We start from the raw sequence: 20,506 nt of genomic DNA on the forward strand, positions 1-20,506 counted from the left end.
TTAGGCATGACTTACATACAGTGCATTTGGAAAGTATTCAGACCCCTTAACCTTTTCCACATTTTAAGTTAAATTTATTCAATGTCCCCCCCCCCCAATCTACACACAATACCCAATAATGACGAAGCAAAAACAGGTTATTATTTATTTTTTGCCAATGTGGAGTCTCAGCACTCGGACAATTTCTTCGACCTCATGGCTTGTTTTTTGCTCTGACATGCACTGTCAACCGTGGCACCTTATACAGACAGGTGTGAGCCTTTCCATATCATGTCCAGTCAATTGAATTTACCACAGGTGGACTACAATCAAGAAGCCTCTCAAGGATGATCAGTGGAAACAGGATGCACCTGAGCTGATTTAAGGGTCTGAATACTTATTACATATACATATTTCATTATTTGCAAAAATGTTCTCCCCGTTTTTGCTTTCTCATTATGGGATAGTGTTTAATTTTAGAATAAAGTGGAAAAAGAATCAAATGTGGAAAAAGTTAAGGGGTCTGAATACTTTCAGAAGGCACTGTACATCATCATAAGCCTTGGTTAAATGTCCATCAGTAGTGTCAGATGACTCAAAGTCAAGTGAATAAACCAACACATCGCACAAGTCAAGGAGCAACTTTATTATTGAACTGGATCCATCAATACAGAAACTAGATAATCATGAGTGAGTAGTGTGTGTGACCATTTTCAAAGGTATTTTTCAATCAGTCTGCCATACACAATTGAATGGGCATCTGTTTAAGCAAGTTTGTCCTCAAACGTGTACCGGAGAGATTAACCCATCAAAAAGCTGCTGACAGAATCTAAAATAAAACATTCTGTAGAATGAAACCGCCAACTTCTGACTTGCGTTTAAAGGTTCTTAGAATGTAAAAAAAAAAAAAAAAAAGTGCAAACAGTGTTGTTTTTACATCTGAAAATGTGGGGACTCACAAAATAAGCCATGGTACATTGGATTGAATACGTTTCAATTTACAAAACTTGGTTGCCGCGCTCACCTTGAGATTTAAGACAGAGTAGAGCTAGTGGAGTAAGGAATTGGGGTTGTGATCTTGGACATTATACTCTTCAGCATTTCGTAATGAATATATGGCACACACCTTTTGGTCCATGTACACATATTTTCTGAATGCTTAAATAGAATTGTGTGAATACAATTATGTACATTGATGTTTTGCCATGTTCCCGCCCTCCCATGGTGTTGGATGCTAAAGGTATTTTCATAAATCATGGCAAAACTGGACAGTACAAGGGGTGAGGTTTTACAGGAAGTAGTCTGGGGTGCGACGGGTGACATGAGGTTCCCCTCTACGAGGCGCTGGGTCAAACTGCAGGCTGGAAAAGAGAAACATATCACACATCTTGTTTTTCATCAACAATCCTGTTCAGAGTTGATGGAACATCATTACATATACAGTTCTCACTACCTACTCACTGTGTATATATATATTACTACGTGTTTTACTTGTCTATTTCTCCCTGCATTGTTGGGAAGGGCCTGTTTTATTAAATGTTTTTATTTGACCTTTATTTAACTAGGCAAGTCAGTTAAGAACAAATTCTTATTTTCAATGAAGGCCTAGGAACAATGGGTTTAACTACCTTGTTCAGTGACCGAACAACAGATTTTCACCTTGTCAGCTCGGGGATCCGTTCTTGCAACATTTCGGTTACCTGTCCAACGCTCTAACCACTAGGCTACCTGCCGCCCCAGTAAGCATTTTAATGTTAGTCTACACCTGTTGTTTACGAAGCATGTGACAAATAACATTTGACTTAATTCATTATCCTCCAGAAATAAGAGTCCCTAGACGGTAGTTCACCAAACAGAGGAGGAAACACTTTAGGGTTGGTCATGTATGGAATGGTAATCAATATGCTTACAAGGAGTATTTCAGGGTGTCGTCGAGTTCCATGATAGCTGCCTGGTTACCACAACGGTAACAGTAATTTGGTGCACTGAATATTGTCACCACGTTTCGCTCGTGGCACCAGTTGTAGCCCTGTGGAAGAAAACAGGAGAGCAAGCGAATTAGTAGTAAATGCAGAAACCGGAGACATGCATACAAACGCAACATTTGACATATTCAACAACCTGAATGAGGGGGCTAACATGTAATGCATTCCAAAATGGTTTCACGCTCATACACTTCACCATGGACACCTTTTGAGATTTCAAGCATGGAGAATCTGCGACAAAGACAGCTTACCTCCATAACCAGCTGATGAGCTCTGGACACCAGAGTAAGACGGTTGGCATGGTTGAATGTCTCAGATATGTCCTGGCCAAAGGTGTAGCCAGCCCCCCTGGGGGAGATGCCCCAGCCCCCACGGTCATCTGGGTCTGACCACAGCAGGTCACACATGGGGCCCTGGAGAGGAGCAGATGCATGTAAGAAGTAATAAAGATACGCATAAAGATAAGGATCCAATATGATGAGTAGGATGGAAAGTTGCCTCAATAAGCTTGTGTTTTTCCACCTAATAGTTGAGGTTAGGGGCAAATAAATTGACCCTCGACCTGTGTCTACAAGCCATCTGCTTAGCACCAATGAGACAGCAGAGCATGCTCAGAAGCAGGGTTGTTGAGCCATGTACCTCATGTGGAACTTCCTGCAATCGGTCCAGCGCTCGGATGTGATCCAACGTGTCTATGGACGGTGACAGGCCCCCGTGAAGACAGAATATCTTGGAAGGGAAAGAAAACAGAAATGTTACTTGAATTTCAATATTGGTTTTGACAGAGACGTAAGACATGAGTGAACATGTATTTACAGCAGCAGGTAAAGCACAGATCATGTCCATGTAAAAGGATCCATGAGCACCAACCTGTTCATAGGAGCATATCAAACTGGGTGTCAAATGAAAGCTAAGGGTCTACATCTTTGAGAAATGCAAGCAGATACGTTTTTCAACCATTTGATCTAAAAAAAACAAATGTAATGGCTTTGATTTCTGGTTCAAATTATATAAAACGGGTCTTTGAAAACATCTACCAGAAATGGTATTAGGAATACATCAAAACAATGTTGAATACCCCTGACAACTAATAAACACATTTACAAAGCAAGGTTATGCCATTGCACAGCCATAGACTTCTACAAGCAAGTGTCACTGCTGAGGTTACTGCCCTTTTGAAGACTATTTCACAATATCATATAATCAAGGTGGTATTCCAGTTTCAATAAATTCATAAAATGGCAGTTACTTTTTTATTGACTGAATATACACCGAGTGTACGAAACATTAAGGACAACTGCTCTTTCCATGACAGACTGACCAGGTGAATCCAGTTGAAAGCTATGATCCCTTATTGAGGTCGCTTGTTAAATCCCCTTCAAATCAGTGTAGATGAAGGGGAGGAGACAGGTTAAAGAAAGATTTTAAAGCATTGAGACATTTGAGATTGTGTATGTGTGCCATTCAAAGGTTGAATGGGCAAGATACAATATTGAAGTGCCTATGAACGGGGTATTGTCAGTGCCAGGTGCACCAGTTTGTGTCAAGAACTGCTACGCTACTGAAATTCATGCTCAACAGTTTCTCGTGTGTATCAAGAATGGTCCTCCACCAAAAGGACATCTAGCCAACTTGACAACTGTGGGTAACATTGGAGTCAACATGGGCCAGCATCCCTGTGGAACGCTTTTAACATCTTGTAGAGTCCATGCCCCGAAGAATTGAGGCTGTTCTGAGGGCAAAAGTGGGGTTGCAACTCAATATTAGAAAGGTGTCCTTCAATGTTTTGTTAAGTCAATATATTTGGTGCAATTTATCAATTATTATCTGTAATGGCTATGATAAATTAGGCAGTGTCGCATTATGCTGGCATAGTTCTAAATGTGCACATATTTCTCCCCTTGTGCTCTAAATTATTATTTTTTTCATTTGAGTAATCAAAAGAAAATCACGCAAGTACTCACTGTACAAAAATGTAAAATGCCCATCCCTAACCTGTGTCCATGATTGGTTCAGATTTGGTCCGGCGTCACCAATCGTAGACGTCTAGGTTTCACAAGTTTAGACAGCACAGTACAGTGAGGCACAGTAAAAAAAATTAAAACAAATTTTAAAAAGAGCACAGTATAGTTCAGTACAGTAGAGCACAGTAAAATGTACTTGTACTATACTAGAACTCTACTGTGCTGCCTAAACATCTATGATTGGTTCAGATTTTTTCTGGACCAACCAAATTTGGTCTTGTTTGAGGGCGGAGCGCATTAGAATAATAGCGAGTGTGTAAAATAATAACCATATACAGGGATCTACATTTATATTTTTCATTGGTAACATTGATAGTTAAGAGTACCACATGATATTTAGGAGCACCAAAAACAATATATATTTTTTAGTTGAGATAAAGCTTCTACTATATGAATTCTAGCCACTTTTGAAGCACATGTAGTGGCCTAGAAACCTATATGTAACATTGTAAATGCATGTGTCTGTCTTGTTTTGCACACTTTGTACAAAATAATAAAACACAGTACTACAGGATATTTCTTAACGTAGCTCTTTATTAGCTAGCTATAACTGGCGTGTTCACGTATTGCCAACCAGGATCAAACTGACCATGACCTAACCATCTTTGTGGTCTTAAACAATCATAGCACAGTATGATATGGCGGTAAAATGCATCCAATTACAATTCAGTACACATGAATATTACACCCCCCCCCCCTTCTTTTAAATCAAAAGAAAAATGTTTACATATTCTAAGCGTTTTTGTATACACACTCTTTAGTTTGAACTCAAGGTAAGTAACCATTTATATTGCATACTATACCAACTGAATCAACAGACTGAAACAATGTTGCTTTTCAAACAAGGGATTCTCAGCAACTCAGCTTTCACTGTAGAAATAACATCTTGACAATTCAAACAAATACAATGCCAAAGCATTTCAAGTGAACTTTCTATAACAATTTACAGTCTGGAACTCTTAGGGCAGCGATCCGCCTACATGTCACAGGACTAGGACAGCTCTGGGCTTGACCCCTCTTCCTGACCGTGTGCGATATGCTGAGCATGCTTCTGAGTCAGTCAACAGCTCTTGTGGTGTTGCAGGTAAGTATGGTTGGTGTATGTTGTGCTGTGTGTGTGTGTTTAGTCCATCGCGTTCTCTTTCAGGGGAACAGTTCATCTCATCAGTGTGTTGTTCTTTTGTGTTGAAGCTCGCATCCGCTACAAGACCATGGTGCTTGCCTACGGAGCTGTGAGGGGAACGGCACCTCAGTACCTCCAGGCTCTGATCAGGCCCTACACCCAAATAAGGGCACTGCGTTCATCCACCTCGGGCCTGCTCGCCTCCCTACCACTGAGGAAGTACAGTTCCCGCTCAGCCCAGTCAAAACTGTTCGCTGCTCTGGCTCCCCAATGGTGGAACAAACTCCCTCACGACGCCAGGACAGCGGAGTTAATCACCACCTTCCGGAGACACCTGAAACCCCACCTCTTTAAGGAATACCTAGGATAGGATAAAGTAATCCTTCTCACCCCCCCCCCTTAAAATATTTAGATGCACTATTGTAAAGTGGCTGTTCCACTGGATGTCATAAGGTGAATGCACCAATTTGTAAGTCGCTCTGGATAAGAGCGTCTGCTAAATTACTTAAATGTAAATGTGTTCAGTAGGTGACGACGATTGCGCGGTACACCGCTCCTTCTGCGGTGCGGACGGGATCTCGTCTGCTTTTGCTTTGTCCATGAGTGATTTAGCAATCTGCACACATTTTTCAGGGTCGGTCTGGGATACAGTGAGGTAACATTGGCTCTTTGGTGTTTGAGTGGCGTCATTCAAGACATATGGCGCATTTACCAACCATGTCCTCTGTTTGTTTGCACATTCCGGGCAAAAACAAAATATCCCGTGCTCTCTGTTTGCACTTTTCCATGCCCATATGTCCAGCATGGATCTTTGTCAAAATCTCTTCTCTGGGACTGGTAGGAATAATGACTTTCTCTCCTTTGAAAATTATTCCGTTGATCTATGACAGTACCATCACAATGGTTCCAGAATTCTGAGACGCTCTGAGGGCATTTTCTCCTCTCCTCAGGCCAGCCATCCATCCTGTATGATTTTCCTCAGCTGTGCGAGTTGCGAGTCCTTTTCTGTTTCTGCTTGGATCTCCTTCAGTTGTGTGTCACTAACTGGTAAGTTGCTGTACACAGTGTGCACTTGCATGTCCATGCCTTCACTGAGGCTGCTGTCCTTATAGGTAAGAAACTTCCTGGAGAGTGTGTCTGCGACAGGGATGTCTTTGCCTGCACGGTGAGTGATTGTGAAGTCGTATTTTTGTAGTTGAAGGATCATTCTCTGTAGCCTTGGCGGGGCTGCGGCTAGTGGTTTCCCCATGATTGACTCAAGGGGCTTGTGGTCGGATTCCACAATGACTTGTCGTCCATATATGTACTGATGGAAACGTTTACATCCAAACTGAATGGTGTAGAGCTCCTTTTCGATTTGAGCGTAGTCGATTTCACAGTCTGAGAGATTTGGAAGCGTAGCCGATGGGCTTTCCTTCTTGCAGTAACACTGCACTGGTCCATACTTCGACGCGTCCATTTGGAGTCTGAGCTCTTTGTCGGGGTCGTAGTAGTCAAGGATTGGTCCTGGTTCTCTCGTGATCAAGTCTTTCACATTCTGGAAAGCAACATCGTGTTGCTTGTCCCAGAGAAACTCACTGGACTGCTTTAGCAATTGACGCAAGGGTGCATTAGCATTGAAGAGGCCGGGTGCGAACTTGGCTAAGTAGTTGACCATGCCAAGCACTGTTTCCAGCTCTGCATGGTTCCTTGGTGGCTCCATTTATTTTATGGCTAAGATCTTCTGTGGTCTGGCTTGATACCAGTCGCTGTGAGAAGATGTCCGAAGTAGCTGACCTCTGTAGCGCCGACTGTGCTCTTCTCGGGGTTGAGTCGGACTCCTCTCTCACGGGACCTTTGCAGAATCACTTGGGGGTTTCGGTCGTGCTCCTCTTTGGTTCGACCATAGACAAGGATGTTGTCTACAATTGCCACAACTCCGTCAAGTCCTTCGTACACTTCGTCGATCTTTCGCCGAAACTCATATTGGGCTGAGATAATCCCAAAAGGCAGGCGACGGAACCTGTAGCGTCCAAACGGTGTGTTGAATGTTGTGAGCTTAGATGACTTCTGTGAGTTGATAGTCCAGTAGCCTGATCTAGCGTCCATGACACTGAAGTAGTGTGCTCACGCTAGCGTGTGTGTGATGCCATCTAGCGTCGGTGAAGGATAATGGAGGCATTTGATAGCCTTGTTCAAGTCTCTTGGGTCGAGACATACTCGGAGCTTGCCTGTGGTTTCTCCACCACCACTAACGCGTTTACCCAGTCAGTCGGTTCTGTAACCTTGGTGACTATGTCAGATTGCTCCATGCTCTCCAACTCTTTCTTCAGACGGGCACGGAGAGCAAGGGGAATCTTTCTCGGTGGGTAGACCACAGGGGTTGTCTGGGTCAAGGTGAATGGTACATTGTCCTGGGAATAATCCTATTCCTGTAAAAACATCAGCAAACTCCTCTAGTACATTTTCTGTCTCTACTGATGCTGTCACTGATAAAACTATCTTGATGAGGTCCATGTCTAAACATGCTTTAAGACCTAGCACTGCAGGTGCTCTAGTGTCAACAACATAAAAGTCCAACATCATGTCACTTTCCTTGTATTTGCATTTGAAAGTGCATGTGCCTTTTACTGGGAGCTGTTCGCCACCATAACTAGTCAGTCTGCGCTGTAGCTCGCACTCAGATGTCAAGCGGTGGTACTTATTCAGAGGAATAATGTTTACTTGTGCACCAGTGTCTAGTTTGAACTTTAGCTCTGTGCCTTGTGTTCCTATCTCAATGTTAGCAAAGGCTTGCTCTGTCTCTTATATTTGACTTTTCTGTGTCACTGAATCAATAAACAGTTCATCAGCGTTTGACATTTCATCTTCACTCACTGTGTGTACTGTTTTTCCACGGTAAGCTCTGCACACTTTTGCAAAGTGATTCCATTTTCCACATTTAGAACACGGTTTGCTTTTAGCTAGGCAATTTCCTTGTTCGCCATGCACTTTGTATACACAATATCCACATATTTTGGGGGCGTTTTGAGTCTGTCGCTCTGTTAAGAGTTGTCTCTCTCCGTTCCAAAACACGCTCTCTGTGCACCGGAGGTGTGCTTTGATATCTGCCTGACTGCGTGCACTGCTTGTTCACGCTCGTGCTGCCGCACAAAATGGTTTTCATCTGAGCCTGTGCTAGCTCGTGAGATCTGGCTATGTCGATAGCTTTGTCCAGCGTCACCTCAGACCCAACATTCAAAAGTTTCTCACTCGCGGTGAGTGTATTCCAAATACAATACGGTCCCTGACCATCTCATCCTTGTTTGCATAATCAGTCATTCACAAGCAGACGCAGCTCTGTCACATACTGTTCAAAAGACCCGCTAGCTCCCTGTACTTTCTCATGGAATTTGTACATAGCGAAAATCGTATTGTCTTCGGTGAAACATATGCTTCAAAACGATCGTAGTATGTTTTCAGTACCTTTGATTCAGCCTCGGTAAGTGTCCATGTGTTGTTAATATCTCTCCCTTTTTCACCGATCCAGAGGAGCAGGTAGCTGCATTTTTCCTCTTCTCCTCTTTCCTTCAGAGGACCCGTGAACATTAGCGCCACATGCTGTTTGTACTTACGCCATACATCAGGTAAGTTTGTAGACTCCCAGTCCATTCGAGGTGAAGGAACTCCAGAAAAATCCATCTTGTAAGACCTTTTACTCTGACACCAGGTCTTGTTTTGCACACTTTGTACAAAATAATGAAATGCAGCACTACAGAATACATTTCTTAACGTAGCTCTTTATTAGCTAGCTATATAACTGGCATGTTCACGTATCGCCAACCAGGATCAAACTGACCATGACCTAACCATTTGGGTGGTGGTCTTAACCAATCATAGCACAGTAGGATATGGCGGTAAAATGCATCCAATTACAATTCAGTATATTAGTGTCCATTATAAAATTATATGAACACCTGTCATTGAAATTACTAAGTCACTTGTGGAATTTCTTTCTCTGCCTTCAAATGTTTGGATATGTTTGGATACCAACGAGGTAACATGACTGGACTAAGTGTAAACTAATGGTTATCGACGTCGACACACGAGTAGTTTTAGAACAGAGCACGACATGGTTTATGAACGTAAAATACAGTCCCGGAGATCCGTTTTAGGAAGATAAAAAATGTTGCGGTGGTAATATGGGTCGGGTCTTTTGACGTGGTTGGGCAAGAAGCAAATGGTGTTCGCGGTAGTTATGGTGCAACCATGACGCTAAAAAATCTTCAGCCCTCGGAAGCAACCGCACAGAGAAACGTGATCATTAAAACAATTCTGGGAGAGCTTTTTTCATCGTCACACAGTGCTCCCAAAATAAAACTCCTGGTCACACAGTGCTCCCAAAATAAAACTCCTGGTCACACAGCAAAAGTTGTCACACTATAGAGCCCTGCCCATATATGCAAATTTCTATCTTTGTGTACCTATTTAGTATACATCATGAAGCGAATGACATTCATTTCCACAATTATACTATGCATTTCTGTGTAGTACAGAACAGGGACCCGTGATGTAAATCCATTTCACTTACTGTAGTTTCAAACTCATGGTATCATGTCATAGCTGATATTCTTTCTGTAGACATCTTTAAATCTTAATTCGGAGTAGATATTTAACTGTCCTTGGCAAATGTGGTCACATAATCTTATATATTATTTAGAGATTATACCGTAACTCTGTTACTAAACTTTGTATCTGCACAGTTCTTCCAGTAAATGTGTTTTTGTGAAATTTGTGTAAATTGTTCAAACGACTCCTTATGCATATAGCTGTATGGTTTGTTAAACTTTGAAAGCAATTGTTTGGCATACATTTTTACAAATAACCATTTTAGTCTCAGTGTAATTCCATTACTGTGGAATTGCACCATAGAAGATTCAACTACATATCAAATCAAAATGCGAAACCTCTTACCTGAGTATCTACCAAGGCGGTGAGGGGAAGGTAATCGAAGAGGTCTGTGAAGTATTTCCATACGTTTGCATTGCCGTACTTCCTTAGACACTCGTCATAGAAGCCGTACACTTGTGTGATCTGTCTGCTTTCGTGGTTCCCCCGAAGGATTGTGATGCGTTCACGGTACCGAACCTGTGATCCAACGTTACAAATACAGGGAATTACAAAACGGCACTGTTCAATGGAGACGAGGGCATTCTGTAAATGAGTGTCTCTCAGCATTACATTGCTTTTGCATCACAAGGCCGTGTATAACTAACCATTCAGCTCTCTCATTAGTCAAGTTTAAAAAGTGGAAGGTAATTCAAAACTTTCAGGGGCGGTTTCCCGGACAGAGATTAAGCCTAGTCCTGAAGTGAAAAACAGTTGATGGAGATTCTTCATTGAATTTGCTTTTTAATTCCAGGACTAGACTTCATCTGTGTCCGGATAACTGGTCCCCAAGTGCACAACTACAACAACTTGCCTTAAGTGCTACAAGTAGCGTGACAGTTTCTACAGAGTAGTAGCCTCGGTCCACGTAGTCTCCCATGAACAGGTAGTTTGTGTCTGGAGACTTCCCTCCGATTCTGAAGAGCTCCATGAGGTCGTGGAACTGGCCGTGGACGTCTCCACACACTGTGACTGGACATCGGACCTCCTGCACATTGGACTCCTTGGTCAGAATCTCCTTTGCCTGGACAAAACATAAAATACAAACATCATTAGGCTGTGTTGTGGGCTACATTGCATTACGTTTCAGTCCCTTCTCTTCCCAACGGTCATCTCTCCCAAGACATAAATAGACGAATGGCATTTGGCAAGCTAGTTGAATGTCAAAGCAGTTCCTAGAAACCATTGGACTGTGTAGGGCAGCTCTAAGAACAGTTCTGCCTGCTGGGTGCAAAGCCGGTGGTCCAGTACTGTTCTCTAATGAAAGAGTGATTGCATGTAAGGCTATATGCTGTCAATCTCTCACTCTCTCAAAACATATCAGTGCAGGTCTTTTGATACAACTTCTATGCTAAACCAATTGTCCGCACACACACCGTTCCATAGGCACTTGTTGACAATGTTGTTAAACATCAACCTTTACAAAAAAGGAAGGGCCTAAAACCAGGAGAGACGCTCCTTGAGGTGTGCGGCTGGGATGATAAATGTTGGCAGTACTACACTAAGGGTTTAAGTGATTGTAGGGGAGCTTTTAGAGCTTAAATCCCACGTTGAGAGTAGAGCAGGGGTATGTGTCACTGGGTTTGTGCCCGTGGGTCAAGGTGAGAGAAATAACTTTTGATCTCAGCTCCAGGCAGCACCCCGAGGGGGAGAGAGTCACACTGACAGATGGATGCCAAGGAGAAAGAGTGACCAGGCCAGGGCGAAAGAGGACTATGGTTAATGTTGACCTAATTGCCCACAAAACAAGCCGGCTCCATGTGCCCTCACAACTATGCCGCATCAGGCCTTTCAATTAACTGCTGGCTGGGGTTTCTATAAAGCCATTCAATCGTTCGGCCAAAAGGCAAATTCTAGATGCGTATGAAACAAATCTGATATTTTTCCAAATTAATTTGAAAAGTGGGAATTGAAGAGAGTCAGATAGGGCCAAGACTGGGGGAAAATGTAGGTCAATGGGACTCTAATCTTGGTTAACCCAGAAGTAAAATCTTGCGTGAGTTAGATATTATCACTTGTGAAATGACGCCCAGCATAAGAAACAATTCCTTTTTTTTTTTTTTCGTGACTTGTTTGAAATCAGCCCCACACCTCATGTAGCCTAGCTCATAGGCCTATATGTTTCAATAAGGTTTGTAATCACAACTAAATTGGCCAAATAACTTCTTAAAATGAAGCACATTAATCCGCTTTACAAGGGGTGTAAGAGCCTAACTGGCATTCATAAGCAACGGGTGAGTTTCAAGTTTAGGGAAGATCATTTTCACCATGAAAATGCACCTTTATAATTAAAGCATTACATGCATTATTGCATTTGTGGTCACTTTTGATAATGTTTTCCGCTAATGGAACAGTCACTTATAGCCTATTACCATCGACGCTTATAATGTGAAGAAATAGCCTAATAGTTTATCAACATTTCAAGCTATATATTCTGATCTGTTGCCTCAGCCACATTGCGTAAAAAAAAGGTTATTTGATGCGATTGGTTGTATTAATTTGGGATCTGTCGCATCCCACAAATGTTTGGAATATTTATTTCTCGCACAGAAAAGGTCGACTTTTGTACTATGGGGGATAGTATATTGACATTGCTGTTCGTCAGGCATACTCATCTTGTTGGCTGATGAAAAGTAAATGTGGACAGTTCATCCAATATCTTCAATACGCACCTCGGAATTGGATAAGGACGCGCGCAGTATCTGAGTGGGATGCTTCAGATTGCACAGCACTCAGGGAGAAGGGCACAAGAGGCACTGATTTTTTTAGGGTGATTTACAGCCACAAAGGAAATGCCACCTTGAAATTCAAGGCATTATCACATGCTTGTCAAATTGTGAATGAGACTGAGTGTGTACAATCTGCCCAAAAAACAAAGCAGAGCTCATGCCCTTCAAGCTACTTTTTTCAAAATCAGTCTCATCATGCAGCCTTACAATGTATTAAAAATCAAAACATAGGCCAACGTTTGTACGACAACTAAAGTTACATTAATAACTAAATTAAGCGTATAGGAATAACCATTTATTTGTTAACTACTCACAGAAGCCACGTGCGCACTTCCTTAAATAGTTGATAAAATATGAATATTTTATTCAGCTTTGTTCAATTGTACTCTTCATACTATAAAGTAATATAAAACAATGCCACGAAATTATAAGCAAATCTTGTCTGCTAAATAAACTAGTGTAGCCCACAGCCATTTGGCATAGCCACACCAGGACAACTCAGCATGCTATTCTTTCCTTCTGAATAGACTACATTTTCATTCATATCATGCTTCTTTAGACATGTCTAAAATAAATAATGGATTTATTGTGAAGGTGTAGGCTATATTACATGGATTTATTATTAGAGACTTTTTTTTGAGTGGCTTGTAGGCTGTGTGTGGAAGCCAACAGATGCTAAATATGTTTGTTAATTAACAGTCAATTACAGTGATACCGACAGTTATTTGCATTAACACATTTAATAAATGTGTTAATGTGGCATAGGCTTACGTTTTTTTGAGTCATGTTAGAAATTAAAAAATAAATCTTGAGCGGTAGATGTCAGCTTGCACCGACTCAGAAAGTGATCTTGAAAAAGGTTGACCACTGTTCTAGAGTTCATCGTTAACACTATAAAAATGTCCCTTCAAAGTTGCAATTGTGTACATTTCTAGACATCTTTGGAAAGTGAGTGTAGTAAATAGCAATAGTGTAGAGGGGAGCATAATGTGTCTGAGTCTCTGTAATAATGGTATGGGAATAATCATAAATGCATTTTATTTTGTAAAGTGGTTTCTTGCATCAAACCATTTTCAGTTGGATAAACAGGTTAATGTCAAGCATGTTAAAGTTTCATTGAATGTAGGCCTACATTGAACACCACACATTGGCTGTAACTGTAGGATGAATGACAGAAAAGCTATTTCCATGTTAAAATGCTATTTCCATGTTTTGATGGTAGGCCACTCTGGTAGACCTACTTTATGATCAAAACAGTCACAGTATCCTACTTGGCCACTTAAAACAAACTTGGAGCGGGTACAGCCTCAGTGTTCACAGTAAATGCCCGCGGGAAGATTCACAACGTTCAAGTTCACGCTCAGCAGACCTGAAATTTTCTCAGTGCTGAAAAAGAAAATGCAGGGAACATTTCTGGTCAGTCTACGTCATGGAAAGAGTAGATGTTTATAATGTTTTATATACTCAGTGTTTATTGAATGGATGACTTAGCAGGTTACATAAATTGCTCCACCACTCATAACCGCATCTACTACAGGACTGCTTGTTCAGCGTTAGCTAGAAACCTATGGCCTAGATTGTTGACTGTGAAAACAAACTACTCAACAACATGGTGGATGTCACCATCTTTGCACTAGTAGATCGCATTTAACCAACTGACTCTACCTTTAACCTTCCAAGGTGTCAAAAGGGTACTCTGTCATCACTCACAACACAATGTTTTCAGCACAAAAACACATTAACCATCACATGGGGGCAATCAGTAATTCAGAATCCAGTGATCCGAGTTTGATTATCTTGTTGACCGCTCTGAGTAATACACAAGCAAGAGTCTACCTGAAAGTCTTTGAGTCTGGTTTGCATGTGACATTTCAGAGCTCCTGCTTCTCTGGGATCGTAACACTGAAGTCTCCTGGTGTAAGAAAATGTTTTAAAATACAGGAAACAACAGCTTTTCAATGTGTTGTGAGTGAGTTGCTGTGATGTAACAGCTTGCTTCTCTCCCTCTCCCACATTCTTTAATTTGTATCCCAAGACAGAGGCTATTCCACCAGTGTTATATTGGATTCACAGAGCCCAGCCACAACGTGGTGGTGATGCAACTCAGAATCATTCACATCTACGGCTATTTTTACACTCGTTGCACATTCTGCTGAACACATTACCAAAATTCACAGGGGATGGATGCATCAGACATCTCTGAGCAAATGTGTGCTCTCAAACCACACACACACACACACACACCACTACCATTATGCTTAGGCCTACCAATTTGGAGCTGAGAGGGACCTGCTCGATTATGTGCTCAGGAGTTTTTATACCGCTGATTAAGCATTTGACAACTCAAGAGTTTGACTTGATGAAGTGACAAAACCCCTTTACTTTAAACAAATTAAAGTGAATTCCTTCTAACCACCTGATTTTGACTGAGACTGAACTCCACAGGCAAATAGAACGTGATCGCCGACACCTTGTAGCTTAATATTACAGATTTGGCAACGGGGAATTCTCGCCAAGTACCATATCCATCCGTACCGTAATCCCGGGCTCAAAGGCATCTCTGGACAATAAATCACCTGTTTGTAAACAAGACAAAACAAGAACACAAATAGGATACACGGTTGTAGAACAGACTGTATTTAAGCAACCTAGTGAAAAGGGCATCAAGGAAGATTGAGGTTAAATCCTTGCTCAGACCATTGGTGGTGTACTGATGATGTGATAAAGGGAAAGTTCTAACAGACCCAATTCTGGCCCCATCCCATAAACTTCCTCCAATTTAGGATGGATGAGGCATGTGTGTGTGCTTTACAAAGGTTCTTAGAGAGTACGGTTCAGGGCCGACCCGCCCATTAGGCAGGATTAGGTGGCTACCTAAAGCGGAAGATTGAAGAGGGCAGCATTTTCCCAACTCAACTGGCCAAGACGCACCTCCAACAACACATAAAACCCTCGCATAATTCTGCCCCGAAAAACAAAGACAGCTTCTCGCCCAGTGGCACATGTGCTATTAAGATGAATGCCGATGCCACCCCATGATATGCAGTGCCCACTTTGCTAAAGGCAGGGGCATAAAATATGTATCTTGTCCATGCTCAGCACAGCTCTCCATGGTGCTGTGGCGCTCCACTAACACTCCATCAAAATAAGTAACCTAGAGTGCAGTCAGAAATTATTCAGAACCCTTCTCATTTTCCACATTGTTGTTACAGCCTTATTCGAAAACTGATGAAATTAAATAAATCCATCAATCTACACATAATACCCCATGATGACAAAGCAAAAAAACGTAGACATTTTTTCAGATGTATTAAAAATTAAAAACAGAAACACGTAAGAAATTGTGTGTGGAGCCTCGAGAATGGATTGTGTCGAGGCACAGATCTGGGGAAGGACACCAAACAATATCTGCAGCATTGAAGGTCCCCAAGAACAGAGGACTCCATCATTCTTAAATGGATGAAGTTTGGAACTACTAAAGAGTTTTCCTAGAACTAGCCACCGGCCATACTGAACAATCGGGAGAGAAGGGCCTTGGTCAGGCAGGTGACCAAGAACCCGATGGTCACCCTGTCAAAATTCCAGAGTTCCTCTGTGGAGATGGGAGAAGGACAATCATCTCCGCAGCACTCCACCAATCAGGCCGTTATGGTAGTGGCCAGACGGAAGCCACTCCTCAGTAAAAGGTACATGACAGACACCTTGGAGTTCGAGATTCCTTTAGGTGCCTTTTGGCAGAACATCAGAAACAAGATTCCCTGGTCTGATGAAATCAAGACTTTGGACTGAATGCCAAGCGTCATGTCTGGAGGAAACCCGGCACCATCCCTACAGTGAAACATGGTGGCGGCAGCATCATGCTGTGGGGATGTTTTTCAGTGGCAGGGACTGGGAGACTGGTCAGGATTGAGGGAAACAGGACAACAGCCCTAAGCACACAGCCAAGACAACGCAGGAGTGGATTCAGGACAAGTCTCTGAATGTCCTTGAGTGGCCCAGCCAGAGCCCAGACTTGAACACGATCTAAGAACTCTGGCTAGAACTGAAGATAGATGTGCAGCGACGCTCCCTTGACAGAGCTTGAGAGGATCTGCAGAGAAGAGTGGGGGAAAACTCCCAAAATACAGGTGTGCCCAGCTTGTAGCGTCATTCCCAAGAAGATTCGAGGCTGTAATGGCTGCCAAAGACGCTTCAACAAAGTACTGAGTAAAGGGTCTGAATACTTAATTAAATGTGATATTTCCGTTTTATTTTTTAAATACATTTGCTATAAAAAAAAAATTATGAAAAAAAGGGTATTGCTTTGTCATTATAGGGTATTGTGTGTAGATTGTTTTGTCAATTTAATTCATTTTAGAATAAGGCCGGAAAGTAACAAAACATGGAAAAAGTCTAGGGCTCTGAATACTTTCCGAATGCTCGCTCGCTGGCTGTCTGTCGGTCTGTCTAGTTGAAGTCAGAAGTTCACATACACTTTAGCCAAGTACATTTAAACTCCGTTTTTCACAATTCCTGGCATTTAATCCAGGTAAAAATTCCCTGTTTTAGGTCAGTTAGGATCACCACTTTATTTTAAGAATGTGAAATGTCAGAATAATAGTCAAGATATTTATTTATTTCATCACGTTCCCAGTGGGTCAGAAGTTTACATACACTCAATTAGTATTTATTTGGTAGCATTGCCTTTAAATTGTTTAACCTGCGTCAAACGTTTTGGGTAGCCTTCCACAAGCTTCCCACAATAAGTTGGGTGAATTTTGGCCCATTCCTCCTGACAGAGCTGGTGTAACTGAGTCAGGTATGCAGGCATCCTTGCTCACACAAGCTTTTTCAGTTCTGCCCACAAATTAATGGGATAGAGGTCAGGGCTGTGTGATGGCAACTCCAATACCTTGACTGTGTTGTCATTAAGCCATTTTTCCACAACTTTGGAAGTCTGCTTGGGGTCATTGCCCATTTGGAAGATCCATTTGCAACCAATCTTCAACTTCCTGACTGATTGAGATGTTGCTTCAATTTATCCATCCTCACGATGCCATCTATTTTGTCAAGTGCACTAGTCCCTCCTGCAACAAAGCAATCCCACAACATGATGCTGCCACCCCCCGTGGTTCACCGTTGGGATAGTGTTCTTCGGGTTGCAAGCCTCCCCCTTTTCCTCCAAACATAACAATGGTCATTAAGGCCAAACAGTTCTATTTTTGTTTCATCAGACCACAGGACAATTCTCAAAAAAGTATAATCTTTCTCCCCATGACCCTTTTCCTCCAGCAACTTCACAGGGTCCTTTGCTATTGTTCTGGAATTGATTTGCACTTTTCGCACCAAAGTATGTTCATCTCCAGGAGACAGAACTCACCTAATTTCTGAGAGGTATGACGGCTGCGTGGTCCCATGGTGTTTATACTTACGTACTATTGTTTGTACAGATTAATGTGGCACCTTCAGGCATTTGGAAATTTCTCCCAAGGATGAACCAGACTTGTGGAGGTCTACAATTTTTCTTCTGAGGTCTTGGCTGATTTCCCCATGATATCAAGCAAAGAGGCACTAAGTTTGAAGGCAAACCTCCAATTGACTCAAATGAAGTCAAAAAAAGACTATCAGAAGCGTCTAAAGCCATGACATAATTTTCTGGAATTTTCCAAGATGTTTAAAGGCACAGTCAATTTAGTGTATGGAATGGTAAACTATTCTGGCTCCCCAAGCGGAGATACACGATACAGGTTGGACTTCCTCTCTGGGTATAACATAACGAAAAGAGTCCACAGCCCCCCCAAAAAACAACTCCACCCACACATATATTCGCCTAATCCATGTAGCAGGCTTTAGGCATCCCTCAACATAACAAGACAGCGAAATGAACCAGACACATGCTCATTGCTCACATGGAGCTCACCAAACATTATATATTTTTGTTTTGTTTTACAAAACTCATAGTGATAATAAAACAAAACTTGTTTCTCTCAAGTGTGAACTCTGCAAACAACATTTCCACACCGAGAATGAGAACTAAAATACTAAAAGAATATAGCATTAACAAATGTATGTAACCAAATGACGGGGATTAACGGTAAATGTACTGCTGGTGATATGTAATGGGAAATTAATACAAAATAAATCATCAAAAAGGCAAACAATTCACACAATGAAACAATTGATGCTAAAGAATTGGTGGGAGACAGCTGAGCGGCTTCTTGAGAGAGATGTGTCTAGAGCCCCCCCTTGTCTCAAGATTTAAAATTATACTCAAGACACATTATCTATACACATATTTTAGATGCTTTTCACTGACAGCCACCACCCAATAATCATTTAGGCCTATTGTTACACCTGCTGCCCAAATGGCGGACTTTCCAACTAGGCATAGGCCTACTCGTGACTTGAAACTACATACAGATTTTTTTTGGAACGAAGCTAGTGATCCTCTGTGGCTAAGTCATGTTCTCTTATGAAGTATTTTGAATTTGGTCATTTATTTCTGTAAAGACTGGAGTAATTATAATTCTGGAAAATGTATTTCAATTTACTTGATAATGCGCTGACTGTGGCATCTGATATTCAGAACTTGAATAGCCAAAATGATTAGTCTTAAGTCTTTGTCAGGTATCAGGACTAAAGCCAATGCAACTACCACATGGATAGGCATGAATTATAGTGCATTGTGGGCAGTAGAGCCTAGGCGACTATTCTACATTGCGGTGATAGGAAGGCTGCACATTTTTTTCGACAGCATATCGGTCAGACCGGGCCTCGTATGGTTTGACTGGATTTCCAACGTAAATTGTGCCAGTACTGAACAAGACATGTTATGGTTTGTCATTTAGATGTTCCGGACAAGCATGTTTATATGAATGCAACCGTTTGGAGTCTCCAAAATGAACAAAAAACATATTGCTGCAGTAAAATGCTAAACCGGTTTTAGAGCTCAGCAGAATGAGAAGTTAAATGTGACGTACAAAATCGGCGCCATTTTAAGGATGTCTGGGGCGAGTGTAAGCGTAGAAAAGCCGCATTCGAATTGTTCTATAAATGTGCAAGCAATTTGTGTTACTATTTCTGAATGGTTGACGAGAAGTATAGATACTGTAGGCTACACAGTAAACTATGGAAATATAAATGCCTGCTCTTGAAACTAGACAGGATTATGTATTCTACTTGGCAAGTAGGAAGTGCTAACAGACAAGCTCCGCAACATGTATCGCCCCCTGAATGTTACTGTACACAAACAATTTGAGATGGAAAGTTATTCATTTCCGTACACCATACCTTTTCGCACAGAGTTTTTACTTGGCTCTCCGACAGCTGTTTGCATTCGGTGACTTGTTCGATCCATAGGTCGATCTCCTTCGTAAAACACTTCTCATCCATTTCTGGTTGTTATTTCGGGTAATTCAGTGGCACAACAATTGGCGCGATTTACCCAAATACTTGAAATCGTCCGCAAACTTGTCAACCCGGTTCCTATTTCTGAAAATATATGATGAGGGGGGGAAGCTGACGAGGAAATATATAGACGTCAGTTGCGCCTGTCCCACCCGAGGCCGTGATCCACTCCGACACAAATACCAAAGTCAGATTCGACTAGATGGGATACAGCTTTTGTCAAGATTGGAATTTTCGTATTAGGTTAATCGGTCTTGACTAGAAAGGATGCCGCTTTCGTCAGATTTGACTTTTCGCAGCGGGTTAGGAGAATTGGGTTACCTTCAATTAAGAAAATAAAAACTTTGTACGTTAATTTGACAAAAGCTGTACCCCTTCTAGACATGACCATGAAAGTACCACCAATTTGGCATTTTCAATGCTGCGTTCATGTCCTATCGAAGTTATAGTTCCGACTGGTATTTTTCACTTAAAATACGAATTACAAATGGGGAAACAGATTTTGTTGCCTTGTTGACGTTCCACTACTGACCTTTTTACCTTTAAACTAAAATATGACAACAAATCCGTTTTTGACAACTACATTATGGCCATGTTATCTAATGTAGTTTTTTGCAATAGCCCTCTATGACTTTAAACAGTATTTCTCTTAAA

At 41.7% G+C, this 20,506-nt stretch overlaps 1 protein-coding gene across 1 annotated transcript; it reads right to left on the minus strand.

Annotated features, from left to right (window-relative positions):
* Positions 1-605: 605 nt before the first annotated feature.
* LOC123999690 (serine/threonine-protein phosphatase 2A catalytic subunit alpha isoform-like) lies at positions 606-20,062 on the minus strand. The gene is made up of 7 exons (XM_046305678.1): positions 19,736-20,062; positions 10,552-10,761; positions 10,044-10,217; positions 2,604-2,693; positions 2,216-2,377; positions 1,890-2,008; positions 606-1,340 (listed from the first exon to the last, which is right to left on the minus strand). The coding sequence occupies exons 1-7, from the start codon at positions 19,835-19,837 to the stop codon at positions 1,268-1,270; spliced, it is 930 nt and encodes a 309-aa protein (XP_046161634.1). The 5' UTR covers positions 19,838-20,062; the 3' UTR covers positions 606-1,267.
* Between the last annotated feature and the right edge of the window lie 444 nt (positions 20,063-20,506).

This window comes from Oncorhynchus gorbuscha, linkage group LG16, assembly GCF_021184085.1.
Source record: "Oncorhynchus gorbuscha isolate QuinsamMale2020 ecotype Even-year linkage group LG16, OgorEven_v1.0, whole genome shotgun sequence".
Taxonomy (NCBI): Eukaryota; Metazoa; Chordata; class Actinopteri; order Salmoniformes; family Salmonidae; genus Oncorhynchus; species Oncorhynchus gorbuscha.